At 44.9% G+C, this 27,126-nt stretch overlaps 2 protein-coding genes across 2 annotated transcripts; both read right to left on the bottom strand.

Moving 5' to 3' along the window:
• Positions 1 to 17,297: 17,297 nt before the first annotated feature.
• On the bottom strand, positions 17,298 to 18,934 carry Znf70 (zinc finger protein 70). The gene is given in 3 exon segments (XM_042666315.1): positions 17,298 to 18,531; positions 18,534 to 18,643; positions 18,645 to 18,934. Coding segments are annotated over 3 exon segments (1,332 nt in total). The 5' UTR covers positions 18,926 to 18,934; the 3' UTR covers positions 17,298 to 17,590.
• Positions 18,935 to 24,083: 5,149 nt separating this feature from the next.
• On the bottom strand, positions 24,084 to 25,747 carry Vpreb3 (V-set pre-B cell surrogate light chain 3). Its single transcript, XM_042666312.1, has 2 exons — positions 25,634 to 25,747; positions 24,084 to 24,508 (listed from the first exon to the last, which is right to left on the bottom strand). Exons 1-2 carry the CDS (start codon positions 25,683 to 25,685, stop codon positions 24,186 to 24,188), a joined length of 375 nt encoding a protein of 124 aa, XP_042522246.1. The 5' UTR covers positions 25,686 to 25,747; the 3' UTR covers positions 24,084 to 24,185.
• Positions 25,748 to 27,126: the final 1,379 nt, after the last annotated feature.

The raw sequence follows: 27,126 nt of genomic DNA, 5'->3' as shown, positions 1-27,126 counted from the left end.
CCTGGAAAGCAACTTTTGTTGAAAGGTACCCAAGCCCATGAATCCCAGCTTATAAGTGAAGTGAAACCCCAAAATAATTTGCTAGCTATGTCTTTATGATTGTTGTTGTTTGCATTTGTTTTGTTGTTTGTTGACAGTGTCTTCCTGAAGTAGGGAAACTGAGTCTAAGTAATGTCACCTTGTTCTCAGGTATCCTGGTACCAAGCTCTCCACCCAGGAAAGTCTAGAGGTGAGAGAGGCCATTCATTGAATTGCAGAGGCCCTATAGCTCAATGTGAGCTAGCTCTGCTTCAAAGAAATGTAAATGTCATATCCTTAGGAAAGCTTTGCTTCAGAGAATGCTGGCCTTCAATTTCCCCTAAATGGTCTGATTTGCTTAACTCTGAGTAGCCTCTAAGAATCTCCCTACACGAAAGGCTTAAGGCATATCCCCTATTATGGAAAGAGTTTAATTGACCCCTGAGCTTGTATCTGAGTATGTCCTAATAAGGTCTGCTTCTGTGAGATTGGGAGCTCCATCCGAGCATGTGGTTTTTGTCTTCAAAATCTTGGTTTGGGCTTTGTTCTAGGATTCAGAGCTTCGCAATAGTAGTCCCTCCACAGATCACGGTACTCCAATAAAGACTCCAACCTTTCAAAATGTGGCATCTCTCTCTCTCTCTCTCTTGCTAACTCTTACAACATTCCTACATAATTCAGGCTAGCGTGGAACTTGTCATGTTCCTTCCTTAGTCTCTCAGGCTAAGCATGAGCTTTATGCCCTGCTGTTATGATTGCTAGCTTCATTGCTAGAGCATAATCTGTGCTTCAGCTCATTATTTAACTACACATTCCTTTTTTTTTTTTCAGTCGTGGGGCTTGAACTCTGGGTCTGGGTGCTCTCCCAGGTCTTCAGCTCAAGGCTAGTGCTCTACCACTTGAGCCACAGTACCACTTCCAGCTTTTTTTATGTAGTGCTGAGGAATCAAACCCAGGATCTCATGCATGTGAGGCAAGCACTCTACCATTGAGCCACCTCCCAAGCCCTTAAATACACATTCCTTACAGCCCAGTACACCTGCATTTTTTGTTCCACTGGGCTTGAAAACAATATGGTGATGGTTTATGCCTGTAATTATAGCTACTCATGAGGCTGAGATCTGAAAATCACAATTCAAAGCCAGCGAGAGCTGACATATTCAAAGCATACTTATCTTGTTAACCAGCAAAAATCCAGATGTGGAGATGTAGCTAAAGTGATAGAAAGTGAGATCGTGAGTGAAAAACACTAAGCAAGAGTTTGAGGTACTAGGTTCAAGCCCCGTTACCAGCACAAAGAAAAGGGAAAGGAGAGGAAATGCAATTTACAATCAGGGTATGCTTTGCCCATGGAAAAACACAAAGTTAACTATCTTGTTCAAACCTTCTCTAGTTCCTTCTCATTTGTAATTTCCTTATTCCATTCATTACAGAGAGATGTGTAAAACTATGATAGCACCCATGTATCCATGGGAGTCCCCAAACTCCACTTCCTGTTGCCCTGTAGCTGGAACTGGTTTCTTCAGAGCCAGTCTGGCCTTCAGGCTTGCAGAATGGCTGAGGCAAAGGAGAGTATACGTGTGAGCCTAGGCATGAGCTTCCTTAACTCAGCCCCAGCCCCGCTTACCAGTCTCCCACCCCCACCCCACCCATGGTTTCCTGTCCCAATATATGCAGGTCTTAGACAAAGAGAGACTATATCTTAGCCCTGTTCTCTTCATTTGTCATGATAGCTCAATCAGGATTTTTCCTCTACCTGTTTTACTCCTACTTCTCCATGTACTATGGGAAAATGGACTTGTGACAGCCTTCTCTCTGAGAATGTGAAATTATATGGTTCCCTATTAGCTGATTCTGAGCCCTTCCCACTTGACTCTTCTAGGAACCAGACTTACCTGGAAATTCCTGCTGCCAAGTCCCAACCTCTGAACCTATGAAACAAGGGGAAGATCAACATCAACTATCATGAGGGTCTGCCTGAGTCCTGAGATATTCTAGCCAAGTTGTAGAAAAAAAGATTCACAGAAAAATCATGACTGGAGTACTTGTGAAAGAATTGTTTGAGGAAAGATATGAACATGGTAAGTGTTGACATGATGATGTAAAAGTACAACAGGAGACACAGAAGACAGTCACTGTCAAACTCTATTTCCTCAGAATAACCTGGGGCTAGGACACCACACATCATGCTCCTTCAATAATTAAGAGAGCTATTTCCCAAAAGGGCCTGCTTCCTGCCACACAGAGGCTTGCTTCGGAACACAGGAGCACAGGTGGCTAGAGCATGGAGGACTTATTGTGTAGGATGGGGCAGTTGTCAGGAATAACCTATAACATTTTTTATGACCTGGACACTGTTTTCCCAGAGACTCAAGGGGGTGTTTGAGGAAGGGAGTAAAACCCATCAAGTGTAGTAAGAGTGCTGTAGCTACCAAGGAGAGAAAGGAATAATGGGAAGAAATTGAGTCTGGACACTAGGCTACCAAAGGGTAATAGCATATCCAACTAGTGTGAGAGCAATCAGATGAAAGGAGCAGAGTCAAACTTCAGGGGTATCAGTGGATGAGAGATAAAAGAGACAGTGTCTAATTTCTGACTTAAGATAGCAGATTATAGAAAGGAACAAGAAATAAGAGAGATGAGCCTAGCAGGCGTCAGGAGACTACTGGGGGTGGGGGGGGATGGGCATTAAACAACACATCCTCAGTATGCAGAGGCAGGCTAGTCACTAGTTCACATGGATGCTAAGGGCCTTCATCACAGTGTAGAGGGGATACAGCATACAAGATCTGCAATCCCTCCCTCCAGGCCCAAAGTAGTAGAAAGGAAGATGTACAGAAAGGGAAGTCTATACTAGAAATTTCTAGGATGAGTTGCTGACAGGAGCAAAAGGTTTCCAGAGTTAGGACAGGATTTTATAGGACTCAGTCCTAGCAGCCTAGATGTAGGCACTTGTGTCTTCTGACCATTCCTTACTATGAGCCCAGAATAGCTGTTTGTTTTTTGTTTGTTTGCTGTGTAAGTACTTGGTTTTGAACTCAAGGCCTCATGCTGTTGCCTGGCATTTCTTGCTCATAAGTGGCATCTAACACTTGAGCCATGTATCCAGTTCTGGCGTGTCTGGTGGATTTATCTTCCCCAGCTGGCTTCATATTGCAATTTTTATATATCAGCCTCTGGAGTAGCTAGAATTACAGATGTGAACCATTGTCGCTTGGCTCATGTCTTCACTTTTGAGGATACCTGTGGTCCTAGGAGATCAATCCAGACCACACAACGTTCCTATCTCTTCTCTAAGAGATAAGATAATGTGAGAATTTCTGCTTCACTTCTTCTGACATCCTCTCATTTTTGAAAGAGTTATGTGAGGTATGGAGGAAAGAAGCAGGTGCTTCTGGACATCTGTAAGGGGAAAGAGAGCTAACCTGAGTAGGGTCAGTGGCAAAAGGAAGCTAACAAGAAAAAGAGAAATGGGAAAGAAAGATGAAGACCAACAGGACCCTTTCAGGGTTTGGAGGCATCTAAGTGCCTTTCAGTGTTTACAGAGAGCCATCAGAGGGTTCTCTAGGCGTCCTCCAGATCTTCCTCCTTCACTGCCTTCACTTTGAAGCATTATCAGTGAGGCACAGTGCAAGAATATGTAACTACAATGATAAGATATCTACAAAAACAGACAAAGTAAGAGTGAAAAAAAGATCTCAAGCAAATGCCCCATTACCCCCAATCTGAGTAGGCACGTTTGCACTCAGTAGTATGAGAGGAATAGCCAATAGGTGGCATTATATGGCAAGATCCTCCATCATTTTGTGCCCTAATTCCATCTGACCAGGCAACCTCAACTTGCTTTCCTGAATCATCAGATATAAAACGCTAGGTCAGGGGCTAGGAATATAATATGGCTCAGTGGTAGAGTGCTTACCTTGCATGCATGAGGCTCTGGGTTCAATTCCTCAGCATAACAGAAGCAGAAAAAGCCAGAAGTGGCACTGTGGCTCAAGTGGTAGGGTGCTAGCCTTGAGCTGAAGAGCTAAGGGTCAGTACCCAGGCCCAGAGTTCAGGCCTCCATGACTGGCTAAATAAATAAATTAATATAATAAAAAAATAAAACGCCAGGTCATTTCCCACAAGAAAAGGGTTTCACTAGCAAAAACTTCACACATCTACATGTGTGAAGTTAATGACAATGCACTGGTTCCTGAAGAAGTAAGCAACTCTTAGCAAACCAAAACCACTTGGTTTTCACCTTAGCCTCCAAAAAGCCCTGGTATCACCTAGTCAAGACTCTAGCATTCTGTTCTGAATTGCTCTTACCCATGGCCACTGGGTAGACCTGACATTAAATCACTGCAAACCTTGAGCAAGTCATCTGCCTGTTTCCAAATCTGCAACTGGATGGGTCGGAAGTGACCATCTTCCTGGGCCTTCGCAGCTAGCTGTGACAGCATTTCTTACTCTCTCTGAAGAAGGTGCTGGCAGCATTTTGTAAATGATGGAAAGCGTGGCATAGGAAGGACAGGGCAGGCACAGACGGGTGATAAGGATAGAAGAATGAGTTCAGTACAAAATAACTATGCACAGTCACTTGGGGATGGACCTGTGATGTGTGTAGTTCTTTGCTACACATGGCAATGTTGAAAGAACTTTGGGAATAACTAAGAACAGAAAATTAAAGAAATGTTTCAGAAAATTATATTAAGTGAAGTAAGCCAGGCCCAAAGAAACATAGGTCCCATGGTTTCCCTTATTTGCAATAACTAGCATATGTCTGAGACAAGCAGAAAAGGTCAGATAAGTTGATCTTAGGTGAAATGAAGCCCAAGATAAGTATTCAAGGGTTTTTGCTTTCATGCAATTGTTTCTAACATATTTATAAGATGATTTCTTTGTTGCCTTGTATGTCCCTCCCCCACAGTATAACCCCTGCTTTCACTGTATTGATGTTGGTACAATTTGTGAAGGGCAAGGGAAAAAACAAATCGTTTAAATAGGGATACAGTGGAGCCATTGAAACAATGAGATGTACAAATCATTATGTCGAAAAACAAACTTTACAACTTTGTGGGGGGTGGGGTAAGGGAGAGGAGATAGGAAGGGATGGGAAGGGGAAACAAAGGAGGAGGCAACAATGCTTGATAAGAAATGTACTCATTATCTTGCCCATGTAATTGTAACCCCCTCTGTATGATATTTTCACAATAAATTTTTTTAAATAAAATAAATAAATAAAAGAAATGTTTCAGAGCTAGGGTTATAGCTCAGTAATACAGCATTGCTTAGCATGCATGAGACCCTAGGTTTGACCCCCAGTACCACCAAAAAAATTTTTGCAAAATAACTACAATAGCCAGGCACCAGTAGCTCACACCTGTAACCCGAGCTATTCAAGAGGATTACGGTTCAGAGCCAGCCTGGACAGAAAAGTCCCCATGAGACTCTTATCTCCAGTTAACCACTCCAAAAAAACAAACAAACATGGAAGTGGTGCGGTGGCTCAAGTGGTAGAGTGTTAGTCTTGAGCACAAAGAGGTTCAGGGTCAGCACCCAGGCCCTGAGTTTGAGGTTCAGGGACAGAGCCCAGGCCATGAGTTCAAGACCCACAACTGACCAAAAAAAAACTATAAATAACCAACTGCACTTCATAATTTAACTAAACATAGTGGTATTCCTTATACTTCTGAATCACACCAGGCTACAATACAACATTATCCCTCCATGTTATAGCTAAGAACACTGGAGAATAGCTAGCTGACACTGGCACTAATCCCAAATGTGAAGAGAAGACAGAGACAAAGAGAAGCAGATGTGCCAGGAAGGTCTATGGTCTACCTAGAAATTACAGTCTCCATGTGGTTAATAATTGCATGTGAGCAAGAAGTGAGCATATATTAAAATATTGCAATGTAAATAAATTATTCCTTGCTCAAAAATAATGTTAATCAGAATCTCTTTATAACAAAAAATACATTAAAAAAACAGAAAATGAAGACTAACAATTTGCTGTTTATAAGTTACATACACAGTAAAACATATACAAATTTTAAAAATAAAACGCTTAGCTAAATATCATGCAAATACAAATTCAAGAAAAGCAAGGGATTTCTATTATATTTGGAAAAGATTTAAGCTAAAGGGGTTACTAAAAGAGCACATTTCCCCACTATCACACTATTAAACAAATATGCCTCAAATATTATAGCTATGTATTGCTCATTTATACCTTGTCTATTTCTCCAAATGTTTTTTTAACTGCACATAGCAAGAACATACATAAATAAGCAGAAAGTAAAAATGAAACTAAAGCTGGAGATAAAGGTACATGCCTGCTACTCCTAGCTTATATGCAGATGATGAGACAGAAGGATCACTTGCACCCGGAAGTTTGAAGCCCACCTGGGAAACCTACCAAAACTCTATGAAAAACATAATAATAAAACAAGCTGAGTGCCAGTGGCTTATACCTGTAATCCTAGCTACCACTTGAGCCACAGCACTACTTCTGGCTTTTTTCTTTTTGCTTATGTGGTGCTGAGGAATCGAACCCAGGGCCTCAGGCATGCAAGGCAAGCACTCTACCACTGAGCTACCTTCCCAGACCCTAAATGATTATTTTTAAATAATAAAAACAGTTAAAATTTTTAACATCCAAAAAAGAAAAGAAAAAAAGTTTAAGCCAGGCACTGGTGGCTCATATCTGAATTCCTAGCTACTTTAGAGGTTGAGATATGAAGATCATGATTCAAAACCAGCCTGGGAAAAAAAAGTCCAGGAGACTTCTATCTCCAATTAACCAGCAAAAGACCAGAAATAGAACTGTGGCTCAAGTGATAGATAGTACACCAGCCTTAAGTGAAAATGCTAGCTAAGAATGCTAGGCCAAGTACCAGAACACACACACACACACACACACACACACACACACATACACACGCGCGCACGAAACATGTTAACACTACAGGGGATTGTCTTATTAGTCTCTTGGTATAGAAAGGAGAAAGAAAAAAGAAGGAAAAGACAGTAAGTGCATATTCCGAACAATGAGAGCAGCATGAAGTGACGTGAGAAGCCAGATGTGAATAGAGAGAGCAGTCAGCAGAGGGCAGCATGAACTTCATGTGCCTTATTCTGAGGTAGACCAGATTGATTCAATCAAGACTGCAAAAAAGCTTCCAAAAGTTGGCTTTAAGGAGAGCAATGAGACCTGCAAAGTGATGCTTTAAAAATCTATTTGGAGAGGGTGCCAGTGGTTCACGCCTATAATCCTATCAGGAGGCTGAGATCTGAGGATCGCAGTTCAAAGGCAGTCCCTGCAGGAAAAGTCTGTGAGACTCTTATCTCCAATAAACCACTCAGAAAACTGGAAGTGACGCTGTGGCTCAAGTGGTAGAGTGCTAGCCTTGAGCTGAAGAGCTGAGGGACAGCGCCCAGGCCCAGAGTTCATGCCCCACGACCAACCCAAAAAGAATCTATTTGGGGGCTGGGAAGGTGGCTCAGTGGTAGAGCGCTTGCCTTGCATGCATGAGGCCCTGGGTTCGATTCCTCAGCACCACATAAGCAAAAAGAAAAAAGCCAGAAGTGGCTCTTGGCTCAAGTGGTAGAGCGCTAGCCTTGTGCTGAAGAGCTGAGGGACGGCGCCCAGGTTCAGAGTTCAGACCCCACAACTGGACCCCCCCCCAAAATAAATAAATAAATAAAAATAAAAAATAATTAAAAAAATTAAAAAAAAAAAAAGCCGGAGCCACAGAGACACAGGGGGCTGCTTGCAGATCACCAGGTACCGGATTGCAGAACAGCGGATCGCCAGGAACAGAGAAACCTACCAGCCGGGAGTCTCCAGGAGGATCCCACCCCACCCATCACTCTCCACCGGAGCGGAGAGGCTCCATCCCGCCAAAGCCGCCCGGCACCAGCAGCGCCACAAAGGGACCTGTCCGCAGACCACCCGCCCAATCGCGATCGCAACGACCCGGCGGGGGGGCCGCCCAACCCAGCCCGCAACCACCCCAACTGAACTCGGATTGCAACAACAACTGACGGACTGCAACAACAACTGACGACCTACAGGGTGAGTACCCATCAGGGGACAGGGAATCCATCAAGGGAGACCAGAGCTGGAGGGAATCCCCAGACCCTGACCTAGACTCCCTACCCCAACACCCGGACCACAGGACCCACTAAAACTGGGAACTGTTCGAGAGCTCCACCAGCCGGTGGAGCACACTCTGCTGGCCAGGCCAGAGCAAGAGCGCCCCTGGAAGGGAGCTTAAATGCTCAAGCCAGGAACAGTGCCCCTGGGTCAAGACTACCAACAGTAGAAGAAATTTGAACTGTGTCCTCCAGGCTGCATAACCAAGGTGGTATACACATTAGCACAGGCCTAACGAGCGCGCTCCAGGCTGGGGCCGGAACCAGGCCAGGGGACCGGCGCCTGAACAAAGCAAAAAGGGTCAGAAGTGGGGCTGTGGCTCAAATGGTAGGGTGCCAGCCCTGAGCTGAAGAGCTGAGGGACAGCACCCAAACCTAGAGTTCAAGCCCACAACCAGCCCAAAACAAACAAACAAAAACACATCAGGAGCCCATAGCAGACTCCAGTATTTGGGAGAGTGCATCCAGAGCATCTGATCTTCCCAAGAGCACCCGCAGGAGCAAACACAAGCAGTCTAGGCTGCTCAACCCTTCCAAAGGCGGGAATTGCTACAGCAGAGAGCTGAGAATCCTAAGTGAATAGCAGCTGGAAATAGGCTCCCAACAGAATCCAGATCAGGCACAGACTCTCTCTACCAATACAGAATCAGCAACCAAGCAAAGACAGACACACCAAAACAAGATTGAAGAGCAGTCTCCTGAACCCCCATGCGAAAATCACAGAGAAAAATCACAAGGTTTACCACTACCCAGGACAGCAAGCTCACCTCAAAAGCCAGCAGCCACACAGGGGAGAGCCCCAGTGGGAGCAAAGCAGGAATGGAAGACAAAAACTACATCCAAGGGTTGCTGGAGGCAATGACTCAAGAAATAAAGCGAGAAATGGATCAGAAATTGAAAGAGCACAAGGATGAACTATCAAAAGATATACAGGATATCAAACAAAAATTGGATGCAAAAATAGAAGCTGCACAAACCTCAGTAAGAAGTGAGATAAACGCCAAATTAGAGGTAATGCATACTGATCTCACCTCATTGAGAGGTGAGATCAGTACTCTGAGAACCAACATTGAATCCATAAAGGGATCCATTTCCACCATGCAAACCACAATAGAAGCCACGGTCAACAGAGTGAATGAAATGGAAGGTAGAGTGTCAGATACAGAAGACAGAATACACCAACTGGACCAAAAAGTGACAGATATGGAAAAATCACTCAAATTAAACCAAAGGGAAATTCAAGAGCAAGCAGATAATGCTAAAAAATTTAACCTTCGCATAATCGGAGTGGACGAAGGTGAGGAATTCCAGAGCAAGGGAATGCAACACCTATTTAACAAGATAGTCAATGAAAATTTTCCCCACCTCAAAAACGACCATCTTAACTACATCACAAAAGCTTATCGAACACCCAACAAGCAAGATCCCAGGAGAAACACTTCTAGGCACATAATAGTAACAATGATGGATCTGAATAATAAGGAAACAATCCTGCATGCAGCAAAAATGAAGAAGGAGCTATACTACAACGGGAAAAAAATTAGAATCACTGCAGATCTCTCCACACAAACAATGAATGCAAGAAAAGCCTGGGAAAGCACCATACGAGCCCTGAGAGCCAATAACTGCCAACCCAGACTGATATACCCGGCAAAGCTAGCATTCACATTCGATGGAGAACTGAAAACTTTTAATAGCAAAGAAAAACTAAATGAATACATAAACATTAAGCCAGCATTACAAAGAATTCTAAGAGGGGGGACACAACCTGAAGAAAGCAACCAGGAACTGGGACCTGCCCCAAACAGGCATTACTCAAAGTCTAACTGAGCAAGCGCAGGAGGAAAGGAAAGAAGAAAAACTTAGGAAAACGGAATGGCAGGGACAACAATGCATCTCTCTATACTTTCTCTTAATATAAATGGGCTGAATTCGCCAATTAAAAGAAAACGAACTGAGGACTGGATCAGAAAACAAGACCCATCCATCTGTTGCCTTCAGGAGACCCACCTCTCAGCCAAACATACAAACAAACTCAGAGTGAAGGGGTGGAAAAGGATCTACCAATCAAATTCCCCCAATAAGAAAGCAGGTGTAGCTATCCTGATATCTGACAAAATAAACTTTTCATTAAAATCAGTACAGAAAGACAAGGACGGACACTACATATTAATAAAGGGAACAATCCAAGAGGAGGATATAACCATCATCAACTTATATGCCCCAAATATTGGTGCACCCAGATATGTTAAACAAATGCTCTCAAACTTACAGAATAAAATAGATCCCAATACGATAATACTAGGAGACTTTAACACGCCACTCTCACCAAAGGACAGGTCTACCAACCAAAGGATTGGCAAAGAAGCTACCGAATTAAGTGAGGCCATACTTCAAGCGGAATTAACTGACATCTACCGAGTATTTCACCCTAAAACAACACAGTACACATTCTTCTCAGCAGCTCATGGAACTTTCTCCAAAATAGACCATATCATAGTTCATTCAAGGAACTTAAGCAAATACAAAGGGATCGACATAATCCCCTGTATCCTATCTGACCACAGTGGAATCAAGCTAGCTCTCAATAACAAAGCATACCGCAGAAATTTCTCTAATACATGGAAATTGAACAGCACACTCCTTAACAAGGCCTGGGTAACAGAAGAGATCAGAGAAGAAATAAAGCATTTCCTAGAACTCAATGAAAATGAAAATACCTCACAAAGAAACTTGTGGGACACAGCAAAAGCAGTCCTGAGGGGCAAATTTATTGCCCTCAGTGCCCACATCAAGAGAATGGAGACAGACCAAGTAAATAATCTCATGTTGCAACTAAAACAGCTAGAAAAACAAGAAAAAATGGGACCTAAAGCTACTAGACGAAGCCAGATAACCAAATTGAGAGCAGAGATTAACCAATTAGAAAATCAGAAAACCATAACCAAAATAAACCAAACAAAAAGCTGGTTCTTTGAAAAAATAAACAAAATTGATGGCCCGTTGGCAAGATTAATTAAAAAAAGAAGAGAGGAAACCCATATTAATAGGATTAGGGATGCCACGGGAAACATCACAACACGTACCCAAGATATCCAAACAATTCTAACAGACTACTTTCAAAAGCTATACTCTCTAAAGGAAGAAAATCTGGCGGAAATGGATGCATTTTTAGAGAAATACAAGTTACCCAAACTGAGCAAAGAAGAAGTTAACCAATTAAATAAGCCAATATCCTATAATGAGATACAGGAAGCTATCAAAAGTCTTCCAACAAAAAAAAGCCCAGGACCAGATGGATTCACAGCAGAATTCTATAAGACCTTTAAAGAAGAACTAATACCCATACTCCTCAAGCTCTTCAGAGAAACAGAGAAGGAGGGAGCTATCCCAAACTCATTCTACGAAGCCAATATCACACTCATCCCCAAACCAGGCAAAGACCCAACCAAAAAGGAGAATTACAGGCCAATCTCCTTGATGAACACAGATGCAAAGATCCTTAACAAGATTCTAGCTAACAGAATCCAGAAACACATAAAAAAAATAATACACTATGATCAGGTAGGCTTCATCCCAGAGACACAGGGATGGTTTAACATACGTAAGTCAATAAATGTAATCCAGCATATCAACAGAGCCAAGGTCAAGAATCACATGATTATCGCCACAGATGCAGAAAAGGCCTTTGATAAAATTCAACATTCATTCATGCTAAAAGCTCTGGAGAAAATAGGAATAGAAGGAACATTTCTAAAAACAATAAAAGCCATTTATGACAGACCAATAGCCAATATTATACTTAATGGGGAAAAGCTACAACCAATCCTCCTAAAAACAGGAACAAGGCAAGGATGTCCACTGTCTCCACTCCTCTTCAACATAGTCCTAGAACCCTTAGCCAGGGCAATAAGGCAAGAAAAAGACATTAAAGGGATCCGCATAGGGAAAGAAGAAGTGAAACTATCCCTTTTTGCAGACGACATGATACTATACCTCCACGATCCCAAAAACTCCATCCCCAAACTTTTAGAAATCATAAGTCACTTCGGCAAAATAGCAGGATACAAAATAAACCCACAAAAATCAGTTGCCTTCCTATACACTGATAACGCACAGGAAGAGAGGGAAATAAAGGGAGCAACCCCATTCACAATAACCTCCCAAAAAATAAAATATTTAGGAATTAACCTAACCAAAGATGTAAAAGAACTATTTAATGAGAACTATAAAAAGTTAAAGAAAGAAATTGCAGAAGACACTAGGAAATGGAAAGACCTCCCATGCTCCTGGATAGGCCGACTTAATATAGTAAAGATGGTGATACTTCCAAAACTAATATACAAATTCAATGCAATTCCTATTAAAATCCCAATGACGTACATCACTGAAATACAGAAAACAGTCCAAAAATTTATATGGAACAACAAAAGACCTAGAATAGCCAAAACAATTCTAGGGGATAAAGACAATATGGGAGGGCTATCCATGCCGAACTTCAAACTCTACTACAGAGCTATAATCACAAAGACAGCATGGTACTGGCACAAAAACAGACCCGAAGACCAATGGAACAGAATAGAAGATCCAGATATAAATCCACAGGCCTACAGCCAGCTGATATTCGACAAAGGAGCCAAAGACATACAATGGAAGAAACACAGCCTCTTCAACCGCTGGTGCTGGGAAAACTGGGCAGCCACATGCAGAAAACTAAAAGTGGACCCCAGCCTATCACCATGCACCAACATCAACTCAAAATGGATTAAAGACCTTAACATTAAACCTGAATCTCTGAAACTACTGCAGGACAGAGTAGGAGAGACACTTGAACTAATAGGCACAGGAAGGAACTTCCTGAACAGAGTCCCAGGGTCACAACAAGTTGGAGAGAGACTCGACAAATGGGACTACCTTAAAATAAAAAGCTTCTGCACAGCTAAATCTATCGCAACTAAGCTAGAAAGACAACCAACTAATTGGGAAAAAATATTTACCAGCAATATATCAGACAAGGGGTTAACATCCTGTATATACAGGGAACTCAAGAAACTAATCCCTCCCAAACCTAACAAACCAATTACTAAATGGGCAAGGGAACTAAAGAGGGACTTCTCAAATGAAGAAATAAAAATGGCAAAGAAACACATGAGGAAATGTTCATCATCCCTGGTGGTGAAGGAAATGCAAATAAAGACAACCCTGAGATACCACCTTACCCCAGTCAGAATGTCCCACATCCACAAATCAGCCAACGACAAATGCTGGAGGGGATGTGGAGAAAGAGGAACCCTATTACACTGCTGGTGGGAATGTACACTTATACAACCACTTTGGAAAGCAGTCTGGAGGGTCCTTAGAAAGCTAAAGATTGACCTCCCTTACGACCCAGTCATACCACTTCTAGGCATCTACCCTGAACAACAGGAACCAATATACAAGGACACGTGCACCTCCATGTTTATTGCAGCACTGTTCGCAATAGCTAGGATATGGAAACAACCTAGGTGCCCCACCACAGATGAATGGATCCAAAAATTGTGGTATCTATACACAATGGAATATTATGCAGCCATTAGAAATGACAAAATAATGGCATTTGCAGGGAAATGGATGGAGCTAGAAGGAATCATGTTGAGCGAGGTTAGCCAAGAACGAAGAGACAAATGGTACATGGTCTCCCTCATAAGTGGATGCTAAATCCAAAAGGTTAGGTGATACGACAAAACTAACAGGACTTAAGAAACAAAGAACTCCCGCTCATCTGGTTGAACCACTACTAAATATCCTCATGCTGCTGATCACAAATATGGTATATAACATGTGAACACTGTTATATATTACAGACTGTGGTAGACAATTTGCTCCAGGGAAGTTAGAATGAACTTGTGACTTTGAAATTATGTAATCATTTAATCACAATCAAAAAAAAAAAAAAAAAAAGAACCTCGGGGAAGGGAGGGAGGGAGGGGATGGTAGGGGGAAAACAATGGAGGGGGTAACAATGTTCAAGAGGAAGTGTACTCATAACCTCACTCATGTAACTGTAACCCTCTGTATAGTAGCTTTACAATAAAAAAAAAAAAAAAATTCTAAAAAAAAAAAAAAAAGAATCTATTTGGAAAACAGCACTAACTACTCAGGAGGCTGAGGTCTGACTATGATGGTTCAAAGCCAGCCTGGGAAGGAAAGTCAATGAAACTCTTTATCTCCAATTAAACACCAAAAAGCTGGAAGTAGTACTGTGGCTCAAATGATAGAGCACTAGCCTTGAGCACAAAAGGTCAGAGGTAATGCCCAGGCCCTGAGTTCAAGCCCTAGAACTGGCACAAAAAAAAAAATCAATTTGGAACTGGACACAATGGCTCATGCCTGCTAACACTAAGCTACTCAGGAGGCTTACATGTAGAAAGTCACACAGTTCACAGCCAGGTCTGGCAAAAAGTTCATAAAATCTCAACCAATTAGAAAGATAGGTGTGGTGGTATACAACTGTCCTCCCAGCTCTGTGAAAAGCATAATGAGATGGACTAAGGTCTACAATAGCCCTGGAAAAAAAAGAAGGCCCTATTCAAAAATGAACAAAAGCAAAAGAAGGCTGAGGGCATGGCTCAAGTGATAGAGTGCCTGCCTAGCAATACAGGCCCTGAGTACAAACCCCAAGACCACCATATAAATTTTTTTGATAGGCTTGGTGATATATGTATGCAATCCCAGCTACTGGTGGTTCAAGCCTATAATCCTAGCTACTCAGGCTGAAATATGAGAATCTGAGATTCAAAACTAAGCTGGGCAAACAAATCCAAGAGACCCTCTTATCTCCAATTAACCAGCAAAAAGCCAGAAGTGGAGGTGTGGGGCTCAAATAGCCTTGAGTGAAGAAGCTAAGGGACAGTACCTGGGCCCTGAGTTAAATTCCACAGACTGGCACCAAAAACAGTTTGGCTGGAGTACGTAGGAAAGGCAGCCACAGATAGACCGTAGGTAGGTAACAAACGCTCACTGGATAAGGACAGGCCAAGGCTAAGGTAGAATGGGACTTTGAGGAGGCCCCTGCCTGATGCCACTTGCTGTTCTAACTCTATCCCAGCATCCTTTCCTTCTTTCTTTACTCCTCACAAAGTCTTTAGCCAAAGACTTTGGCTAAATGCAGACAGTGTCCAGTACTACCTACGAGGCTCTGGACCTTCACAATGCAACTGTTTCTAGGTGACATGAGGTTGCTGGAAATGATCAGGACTCCCAATGTGATCTTTCCAACTTAGCATCCACATCATTCAATGTTCAAACTCTCTGGCCTACCAAGCCCCAATTACTAAGGAACAAAAATAGCTCTCCCATGTTTATTCATCAAAACTATGTATAACTACCATAACTGCTGCACTGAGCTTCTGAACAGCTAAATAACCAACATCATGATGAATTCATGTCATTCCATCCATTCACTTTGTGAATTGGGGGAGAGGGATGGAGCTACATTAAAGCAGCTCCACAGTAGAACACTTGTCTATACATAAAGCCTTGGGTTTAATTCCTAGAACAGAGAAGAGAAATTATTTGACTCAACTTATTACCTAAGCCCATACCTGAGACCCTGGGAACTGAAGACTGAGAACAGCTTCAAGCTCTGCTCTGGTAAGAGTGATCTGATAAGAGTGATCAGGCTGCTGATGCTGCCTGAAAGCCCAAAACAGGCCTAGCCACCATGTACCTTATAATCACTCAGAAACCTTTGCAAACATACCGCTATTGGGGCCCACCTACCCCAAGGGATGCCAGACAATTGGTCCAGTTGAAACACAGGTAATAGTATTTTTTAAATCTTCAGGTAAACTCATTGGCCAGAAAACAGAAAGAATACAAGAGCCTGGACAAAACATCCTGGCAGCAGTCTCAGGATGAGGTCCAGAAGGAAGCATATATAGTCCTTTTTTTTTTTTTTATCTGCAAGGGAATATGGGATGGGGCTCATTCAGGGTCTCCATTCTCAGCCATCACTCATGATTGCTGTTGCCAAAGCACTTTTGAGAATGGATATATTCTGAATGGGAGCCACCAATCCTTTAAGGTCAGGTGCCATCCTCAACAAGGAAACCGAGCCTTGGGAAGTTACAGGACTTGTTCAAGGTCATATAATAGGAGGAAGCAGCATCAGGATTTAACCCCAGACCTTCAGATTGAATCACAGCCCTTCCAAATCATCAGCTGCCCACACCCCTGCATTGTTGAGCTGGGGTTGGGGGAGCCTGTAGAATCATCAGACTGGAAAGTGCTCTGCTAGCATCCAAGGCACATCGTAATCTTGGGAGCACTGGGTTTCAGGGAGGAATTGATGTTAGCTACACCAGTGCCCTTGCTGAGTCACAGCCAGGTGTCAAACATCTTGTGGCCACCATAAGTACCAAAATTATCTGTTCTCTTGTGACATAGCATTTGCTAGAATCCACCCCCCTTCCAAGGAGAGGGTAAGACCCGCTCTGGGTCTCACCCTGCTCTGGGATCCCCTACCCTCACCCTTCATCTTCAAAGCAATCCTCCAGACTTTCTCTGCTCTGTTAAATTGTTCTGCTTGTCCTTGGTCCCTGACCATGCAGAGATTCTCTTTTTCCCCCTCTACCACATCTACTTTTTTTTTTTGTCAGTCATGGGGCCTGAACTCTGGGCCTGGGCGCTGTTCCTCAGCTATTCAGCTCAAGGCTAGTGCTCTTCCACTTAAGGCACAGCGCCCACTTCCGGCTTTTTGTGTGTATGTGATGCTAAGGAATCGAATCCAGGGCCTCATGCATGTAAGGCAAGCACTCTACCACAGAGCCACTTTCCCAGCCCCCACATCTACTTTTGAATCCATTTTCTGCAACCAGCTCCAGCTGCACTGATTTTGCCTTGTTGGAAAGTTCCAGGCTTAGGCCTGATTTCATCTGGTATTTTTTTTTTTTTTTGGGTCCAGTCATGGGGCCTGAACTCTGGGCCTAGGCGCTGTCCCTCAGTTCTTCAGCTCAAGGCTAGCGCTCTACCACTTGAGCCACAGCGCCACTTGCGGCTTTTTTCTTTTTGCTTATGTGGTGCTGAGGAATCGAACCCAGGGCCTCAGGCATGCAAGGCAAGCCACCTTCCCAGCCCCTCATCTGGCATTTTCTTGAGACTAACTCAACTCTTTTCCTCAATGTTTATACTTCCTTTGGACTCTGAGAAGAGTGGAAGAGAGGGTAAAATGAAATCTCATAGGCTTGGGAGTCAAATATGAGAATGAGAGGACTGAAGCCAGCTCTGTGTGCGTGGCTTGCCTCCCAGTAGTCCCACCATTCCTTTCGTGTGAGAAACTTGCTGAGTGTGGCAAGCTTAACAAGATGCCTTCCTGCCAGTGGGGACGTCCAGAAGGGCCTCATGGGCCTTTGTTCTCAGGGAGACAGGTAGGGTCAGAGAGGCAAAGCTATGTAAAGGCTTCCAAGTGATGATGGATATTCCCCTTCTCCAGATTTCCACTAGCATGGATTTTCTGATGGCGGCTAAGGTGTAAGCTTCCTTGGAAAGACTTGCCACACAGATTACATCCATAGGGCTTCTCTCTGGAATAGGTTTTATAATGCTCAATGAGAGCCAACCTGTGTCTGAAGGCTTTGCCACACTCACAGGTGTACGGCTTCTTGCCAGGATGGATCCTCTGGTGCTGAATCCGTGCAGAGCTGTGGCAAAAGGTCTTGCCACAGTGACAACACTCATAGGGCTTTTCCCCAGTGTGGATCCACTGGTGCTCGATGAGTGAGGAACTCTGGCTAAAGGCCTTCTCACACTTATGACATTTGTAGGGTTTCTCACCAGTGTGGGTCTTCCAATATTCGATGAGGTTGGAGCTCTGGCTGAATGCCTTCCCATGTTCTTCACACTTGTAAGGTTTCTTCCCTGTGTGAATCCACTGGTGCCGGATGAGGTAGGATCTGTGACAGAAGGCTTTCTCACAGAGGTCGCATTCATGAGGTTTCTTAAGGATGTGGATTTTCCGATGCTGGCTAAGGCCTGAACTCTGGATGAAAGCTTTCCCACATTCCTTACACTGAGAAGATCTCTCTCCGGTATGAATTCTCTCATGTTTTCGGAGACTAGAGCTCCAGCTGAAATCCTTCCCACATTCCCTACACTCATAGGGCCTCTTCCCTGTGTGGATTTTCTGGTGTTGGGTGAGGGCTGAGATCTGGCAAAAGGCTTTCCCACACTCTTGGCATTGGTAGGGCTTCTCCCCAGTGTGGATGACCAAGTGTCAGAGAAGGTGGGAGCTCTGGCTGAAGGCCTTTCCGCACTCATTACTAGCATAGGGCTTAGTGGGATGCAGGCTTCTGTGAGGTGCATTGAGTCGTGACTTACCCTGCCTGCTTCCTCTTCTCCACTGTGGATTATCCGAGAGACACTGGAGTTGGATTTCTGAAGTAAAGTTTGGACAAGTGGATCCTCACCTTGAGATCTGCCTCCAAGGGTAATCCTCTGATGAAATGGGGCTTAAGCACAGGTGGAAATTCCCCCCAAAATCCTCCCATTCCACATCTTGCTCTCCAAGAGGAATCTCCTTGTAGATGACAGCCATTTGCTCCAAGCCTCCTTCATGAAGAAAAGAATTCCCTAGATCCTCACCTGGGAAAAGTTCTTGATGAATCTCTAACTTGTTCTCAAATATAAAGGTGTTATCAAATTTGCTTGCTGGGGGAACCTCCGTTGTGAATCTGGTATCGCTGTCAATAATCAGATATCTGTAAAACACTCTTCTTTGGGCCATACTTTTCCATGATAAGTCTATAGTAGAAAAGACCAAATGATGGTAAGACACAACCTTTCCCTGAGAGGATGAATTAGAGGCAAGTTTCACTTACCTAAAGCAACTACAAGGAAGAAAGGCACAACCAAGGGTCACATCATGGTGTCTAGACTGGTTTACAAGGAGGAGTAAAAACAAGAAGTAAAGCCATTGCGGAATAGGGGGAAAAGGCTTCTGCCATTAGATGACAATGATGCTGTGGGTGGCTTTTGTTAGGAAAGATAGAGGACATATTCCTCCTACCTTAGGTTAACAGCACCACTGCCAGACAAAATCCTACACCCTCTCTAGTTTTTATCCTACCAGCCTGGCCTCACCAGTTCCTGAGGCCTCATGCCAGGAAGGGATCTCTGCCCTCTGTCCTCACTGTCACGAAGCAAGCAGCTCAGGTCTCAGAGTGACACCCCAGAACGTGTTCAATACTTGCTTCCTAACCAACTGCTTCTCTGGTCCTCACTCTATATGGACACTAGAAGCAAGTATCCAAAACATAAGCCTGATCTGCATCACGTTTCTTCTCAGGATCTCTTGGTAATCACACTACTTCACAAGGTCCTTCCTTTCTGGCACTTTCAGCCCTGTCTCTAGCTCTCACTTTTCCAACCTACTCACCAATTCATTTGCACTGCTTTTACCTTCTCCTAAAAAGTCCTTGTCCTGTTCTCAGATTGCCACTAGGTGGTCCTTCCACATTCAATCCAAATCTTTCCCTTTCTCTGAACCCTAAGACTCTGGACTATCTCAGATATATTCCCCCACCCACCCCTTTTTCCCTGAGAGCTGAGAGGCTGGATACAGTCTGTCACACATTTACAAGACTCTTTGCTTAGGGACATCTCCCTAAGGACAAGCATTAGGTACTAATAGGAATTCCCAGGATCCAACACAACACAATCCCAGCACACTACACTGGAGAATAAATGACCCAAGAGAAGAAAAGCCATTTATTTTTGTGCTACAACTGACTGTCATACGTCTTTTTTTTTTTTTTTTGGTCATGGGGCCTAACTCAGGGCCTGAGCACTGTCCCTGAGCTCTATCACTCAAGGCTAGTGCTTACTACTTTGATACACAGCTCCATTTCTAGTTTTCGAGTAGTTAATAAGAGATAAAAGACTCACAGGGACTCTTCTTCCTGGGCTGGTTTTGAACCATGATCCTCAGATATCCGTCTCCCAGTTAGCTAGGATTACAGATGAGAGCCACCAGCACCCAACACATCTTTTTTATTATTATTATTGTTATTATTATTATTATTAAAATAACTGTCTAGAAAATGTAAATAAGTAAAACAGACAGAAAGCAGATCTGGTCCAATGGACAGGGCATTTTAGAGGGAATAAAGGAAGGAGGTTGGAACACTTCATTCTGCCCTCCACTCTACTTCAGAGAGCCTCTCAGAGTCTCACTGAGAAATGGAGCTGAATAAACAAGAAGTTGTTAGCTACTCAGGAGACTGAGATCTGAGGATCAAGTTCAAAGCCAGCTCAGGCAGGAAAATCCATCAGACTTATCTCCAATTAACCATTAAAAAGCTGGAGGTAGAGCTGTGGCTCAAGTGGTACAGCACTATCTTTAAGTTTTGGGAAAAAAAAAAAAAAAGCTCAGGAGCTGTACTCAGGCTCTGAGTTCCAACCCAGAACAGACACAAGGGAAAAAAAAATTTTTGTTAAAGGATGTGATAATAGCACTTACTACTGAGCACCTACTATATGCTAGGGAGTACTAGAAATTCCATAAACATACCTCATTTAATTCTCACAGTTTTACATGAAGGTATTATGCTATCAATTACTTAGGCTTAGAGAAAAAGGCTCATAAACAAACTAAAAAACATCATACTAAATGACTCAGAATAGACATAATGGAACTTGCTGCAATTTGGAAGTGACCTTTTTAATGTTTCAGCCAGTAGAAAAGCCATGGATGGAAAAGCACACAAGTCAAATACCCTCTTTGATTAGGCTGAGGCCAGCTCAAGGGTAGTGTTTGTCTAGCATGCAGAAGGCCCTGGGGTCAAGTCAATCCCCAGCAATGGGAGAAAAAAAAATCTTTTCCACTCCTGTTACCCCACCCCCTCCTTCAGCAGCACAGTCTCTGAGGTCATCAAACCCAGTAGCCTCCCCCTATATCCCCCATGTCCCATTTCACCCAGGTTTTCTTCTTCAAGTTCCATTCTTTCTCTATCTGACATAGAACTTTACTTTCCATAGTGAGTGTAACTATGGGCACCCCTTTAACTGTCTGGCTAGCATTACATTCTTCACCTACTTGCCCTGGGTTTCTAGCTCCCAACCTTTCCTGCCAGTTCCTCCTAAGGTGGCAAATGCTGCCAACTATGCATGGCACCAGGACAGATTTTGGGTTCCATCAACTGGGACTTCAGAACTCAGCATCAGCATCCAATGGCCTTATTTCCAAATCTCTCTCTTCCAAGGCTCACTTTCCCACCCTATCTGGCATTGTTCACCAAGGCTACCTTCTCAAATCCAACTTGTCAAAAGTTGCAAATTGGCAGCTTAGGAATCCTGCCACACAGACACATTTTGCTTGGCTCTTCAAGAGTTAAGCTTCCCCAGTTTCCTTAAAATCAAGTAGATTTCCCCTCACCCCCCCCCTCTTTCCCTTCCTCCCTCCCTTCCTTCCTCCCTCTGTCTTTTCCTCAGTCTCTCTGTCTTTCTGGATTTAACTGGGGCTTAATCTCAGGTGCCAGGTGTTGTCTTTAGCTTTTTGCTCTACCACTTGAACCACAATCCCACTTCTGACTTTTTGGAGATGTTTCACACTTTCCTGCCTAGGCTGGATTCAAAAGTCCATCCTCAGATTTCAGCCTCCTGAGTATTACCAGAACCAGTAGCGCCTGGCTTTCTTGTTTCCTTTTGAAAATTAAAAGATTTAGCAAAGTGAATCCACTCTTTCACTAACTCTGAAAGCTTTGAGTTGGCCTCAATCCTCCATCCCCACTTTCTTTTATTCCCTTGGATGTGTATGTGTGTGTGTGTGTACATGTGTGTACCAGGGCTTGAACTGGGAGCTATCCTTGAGCTTCTTTTGCTCAATACTAGCACTCTACCACTTGAGCTACAACTCTTATTTTCAGCTTTTGGCAATTTAGTGGAGATGAGTCTCAGAGACTTTCCTGCCAGGTCTAGCTTGGAACAGAGATCCTCATATCTCAGCCTCCTGAATGGCTAGGATTACAGGCAGTAGCAATTTCCTGGGTTTCTGAAAGGTTTCCCCCCCCCCCCCCAAATTTTCCAACCCTCTGATTCCTCCTTCTTGATGGGTTGCAATTCTTTCTCCATTTAACCTGTTAAATTCTGTTTTCCAAGGTTCCCTTTTTGGTAATTTTCCTATTCCCACTATGTAGCCTCTACACCCAGAACTCGCTGCTCTAGATAAAAAGTTGCCACTACTTTATCTGTCCCCAACAATGTGTTAAATGTCTCCTGACTATATACATTCAAAGGTCTGGGACCCTTTGCTTCCCACCACTCTGTGCCTTCCCCCAACACCTCCTGCATCGTTCGCCCCATCCTTCAGGTGGTCCCCAGTGCCTGGGACCCCGGAAAAATACTCAGTGCAGTCAGGATTTCCCAGCCAGGGGCCGGCGGGTGTCCAACCCGCACACGCTGCGGGTGAGACGACGCGGTTCCCGGGACCGGCTTCGCACGGATTGGGCACATTGGCGCCCAGAGCCAATCGAAGGAAGTGATCAGGCAGGATTCGGGTCTTCCCGGTGGACACGGGGGTCACTCACCTGGGGCGGGCCGCAGGCAGGCGGAGCGGGGCCTCACCTGCGTAACCGCACCCCGCGGCCGAAGCGGCCCCGCCTGGCAGAGGCTGGCGCGGAACCCCCTGCGGCCCAAGCCCTTGGAGCCCCGCCCCCAACCCGCGGGCTTCCAGAACCGCTCTAGGCCTCGCGGAGGTCCAGGTGTCTCGGTGGTCTTGCTATTCCCCGGCCTAACAACTGTCGGTGGCCCAGAGCCTCCGGTCGTCCCTAAAGCGTTTGCTAGCCATGGGGGACAACACACCTGGGCTAGCGTTTCCTGGCGCGCAGAGGAGGAAACTCAGGCTGGGAAAGAGCAGTCTAGAGTCTGGCACCTGGCGCTGCTGGGCACCAGACTACCTGGGAGCTGGAGTTGGAAGTTCCCCAGAGCTGTGTACCCGCACAGGCCGGGGGTCCTGTTTGCATTCAGTCGGCTTTGAAAGGTAGCCCTGGTCCCGGAGTGGGAGGTGAAAGGGTGAAGACCCAAGAGATGGCTAAGTGTAGGCAGAACCCTCTTCCTACCCTTGAGCAGCCCAACGCTGCTCCATAGATGAGACCCCTCTTAGAGGCACCAGGAAGAATGATGGATGTGTTGCGCATTTGGGTTTGGGTTATTTTTCTGGGGATAGAACCTAGGGCCTCATACACACTAGGACAAATAGTCTACCACTGATCTATACCCTCCCCCCCACCCCACCCCCAAGGGATGTTTTTGAAACTACACAAACCTCTATACCAGACACTCAGCTCTACTTTTGATGGCAAGATTTGCCCTTTCAAGCCAGAGGCCTTCTATTGATCCAGGGTAGCTCACATCTAACTACACAGCCAACAGGAAAGCCTCTCCAGGAGACCAGTAAGAACACACCCGTCCAGCGATGCTGCACCAGCCATCTGCATAACTTACCTTCCGCCTTGGCTCTCAAGTGCCTCAGAGACCCTTCCATACTCCACACCACCCACATACAACTGCCTTTCTTCCCCATCAAGTATCTTGTACAAAGACTCCAGGGAAGAAGCAAGGGCTGCCCCTCTCAAAGCCAGCAACCTGAGCTCCTTGGGGACCAGCCACCCAGACCCATGAGCATTATAATAACCACAATCAGATCATGTGAGCTGAAGGTGTCTAGAGCTGCTTCCTCCCAGCACTTCGGGTCATTGGAAAGACAAGCCACCAGACCCAGCCCTTGGGGAATAAGGGCAAAGCAGGGCCACTTCCCCAGGGATCTCAGGTGCTTCCTGTTCAGCAACAAACCCCACAATTCACACACACCCACACTCCCAGACCAACCAATTACTTTTCAGCCAGGATCACATGGCCCCCATAATGACTGTTGTTGACATGCTGTATGTGATTAATCCATTTTACAAAGGAAGGAAGGAAGCAAGACTGAGAAAGAGAGGGATCCAAAGTCAAGGGCAGAAAAGAGAAATTCATCCCATATCCCATCCCTAGAGATCAAGACCATAATGAACAGAGCAGAAGTAATCCGCATCATCCTCAGGCTGCACAGGGCTGATGGTCAGGATGCAAGCATTGTGGACTGTATCCTTGACAGCCCAGAATCGATCAGGAATGTCAGCAGGCCGATAGTGGTCCTCCTCTGAATGGTAGTAGAGAAGGAGGCGGGGGGCACTGCCTGGCCGCTGCTGGTACCAGGACACACCATAGTCCAAAATGGTGGTATGCTGGGGGCTGAGTGTGCAGGAGAGTTGGGCCACTTGGCCTGGGAAGACCAGCAGTGCATCCGGCTGGGCTAGGACTGGCTGTAAGACTGAGAGAAATAGATCTACTTAGACCTGGCCTGGTCCCCTTTTCTCCTGCCCATGCCTAGAAATGGTTGGGGTATAGCAGCCTCCCCAGCCCTGTCCCCCTAAATACCTGGAGCACAACCCAGCAGACTTCCTGCCTACCTCTCTGCTCTGACTCCAAGGCGGCTACTACTTCTAGAGCCCACTGCCATGAGATTGGGTCTGTACTGGGCATGGGAGATATGGTTCCATGTAACTTGGAGTACCCTCTCTGTACCTTCATTTCCCTCTACCAATGAGGACTTTGCAGTTAGTAACCCCCTAAGTCTCTGTTCCACAGTCTTAAGAATTCACATTCAAAGCTGGGGGGGGCAAGTTGCTTGTGTGTGTAGTCCTGGCTAATTAGGAGCATAAGATTTGAGGATCTCGGTTCAAAGCCAGTCCAGACAGGAAAATTCATAAGACTCTTTATCTCCAATTAATCACAAAAAGCTGGAAGTGAAGCTGTAGCTCAAGTGAGAGAGTGCTAGACTGGAGCAAAAACGCTCAGAAACAGCCCCCAGCCCCCAAGCTCCAGCCCCAGTACCAGCACCAAAAAAAAAAATAAAATCAACATTCAATTAGGAAATTAATATTCAAGCATGAGACTGGCATTTTTTGGGTTTCTTGGCTACCCACTCCGCTCACTCTGAAAGCTATTTCAAACTCCAGGTACAGATGAGCCATCCCTCTCCAAGAACCTCCTAGCTGCATTATCCATCTTTTCAGCCTCAGGCCACTGGCTGCTGGGGACTTGCTCCAGGTTAGGTTACCTTGGTGGCCTGGCCCTTTAGGGGTAAGGAGCAGCCAATACCAGCTTCCCCTGTGAAAGATGATCGGGTCTAATCTCCTCAGGGGCCCCAGAGAGCGCCCAAAGGAAAATAGGGACCTGACTGTCAACCCCTGAAGAAACCACAGCTCATACAAGAACGTGACTTGTCCCAGGTCAGGGGCAAAGCTGCCTGGGCTCAAGTCTCCTCTCTATCTCAGGACCTCTGTCAGATACTCCCCACTGTCCCTATTGATATGCTTCCCTGCCAGAGCCTTTTCAGGCCAGTGCTAACCACCACAACCTACCCCCAAGTGAGACAGGCCAAGGGAGGGCTCACCTGCCAGAAAGGCTCCCATCAAAAGGAGAAACAGGTTCTGGGTGCAGGCCATGGCCAGAGGAGAGAAACAGGCAGGGAGTTTATTGGGCTATGCTCCTAGTACTGAAGGACACCGGGCTGGGGAGGCTGCTAGACCACAACAGAGCATGCAAATCAAACCCGTGACTGAGAAGGAAAGGGTGTAACTGGAGCCAACCCAGGCCCTCTCTCCCCAAATATCAAGGTCCTGACACATGGGCCGTGGGAGATGAGAAGCCTGAAAGCCCACTTGTGCAGTTATAACAGAAGGTTGGAATCTTCCTCTTCCTCCTTTCTTCTTCCTCTTCTTCCTCCTCCTTCTCTTCTGCTTCTGCTGCTTCTTACACTGGGCATCAGTTCAGGGCCTCAAATAAGCTAGGCAAATGCTTCCATCTCCAGCCTCAAAAATCTGCTTTTATACTGAGGTATAACTAGCATACAAGAAAGTACATAAACCTTAATTATATAATTTTATAATATATATTATGCATATATATTATATGTATAAGACACCCAAAAATATCACTCCTACAACTTCCATTAAATCAAGATTTAGAGCATTTCCATTTCTGCAGAGGACAGCCCTCATACAGCTGTGCAGGCAACACTGTTCACTCATCTAGACCTCAAGTTAAAGAATTGGTCCTCAGCTTGGCATTATGGGGAGGTGTGGTCTACTGGAAGGTCTTCAGGCCAGTGGGAGTATGCTCTTAAAGGATATAGTGGGACCCCAGTTCCTTCTCTCTTTTTCTTCCTGGCCCACTATGAAGTGGCTTTGTTCCACTTCACACTCTCCGCCATGATATACTGACTTGCCACATACCCAGTAGCAACAAGACCAGCCTCCCACACAGTGAAATGAAACAATCTTTCCTCTTTATAAATTGAGTACCTTGCCTGGTGCTGGTGGCTCAGTCGCCTGTAATCCTAGCTCCTCAGGAAACTTGAGATCTAAAGATTGCAGTTCAAAGCCAGCCTGGGCAGGAAAGTCTGTGAGACACTTGTCTCCAATTAACCACCAGAAAACCAGAAGTGTAGCTGTGGCTCAAAGTGGTAGAACACTATCCTTGTGCAGAAAAGCTCAGGGGCAGCTCCCAGGCCCTGAGTTCAAGCCCCACAACTGAAACAAAGAAAAAAAAATGTTGAATGCCTTTAGGAGTTCGTTATGGTAACAGAAAACTAACAACTCCTAATGGAGGTATCACTGGAACTTTATAACTTACCCTCACCCCAGGATCAGGGAGGGCTTAAACTCATCTAGCCTCAAGCTTTAGAATATCTTGCTTACAGTTGGTGCTCTAACAGACAGTTGCTCCAAGCTTCCAGACAAGCTTTTTTTTTTGGTCTGGTCATGGGGCCTGAACTCTGGGCCTGGGCGCTGTCCCTCAGCTCTTCAGCTCAAGGCTAGCACTCTACCACTAGAGCCACAGCACCACTTCCGGCTTTTTTCTTTTTTCTTATGTGGTGCTGAGGAA

Source organism: Dipodomys spectabilis, unplaced genomic scaffold (genome assembly GCF_019054845.1).
Source record: "Dipodomys spectabilis isolate Male_0828 unplaced genomic scaffold, ASM1905484v1 ptg000363l, whole genome shotgun sequence".
In the NCBI taxonomy this organism is placed as follows: Eukaryota; Metazoa; Chordata; class Mammalia; order Rodentia; family Heteromyidae; genus Dipodomys; species Dipodomys spectabilis.
This window is presented reverse-complemented; position numbering and strand designations above follow the sequence as displayed.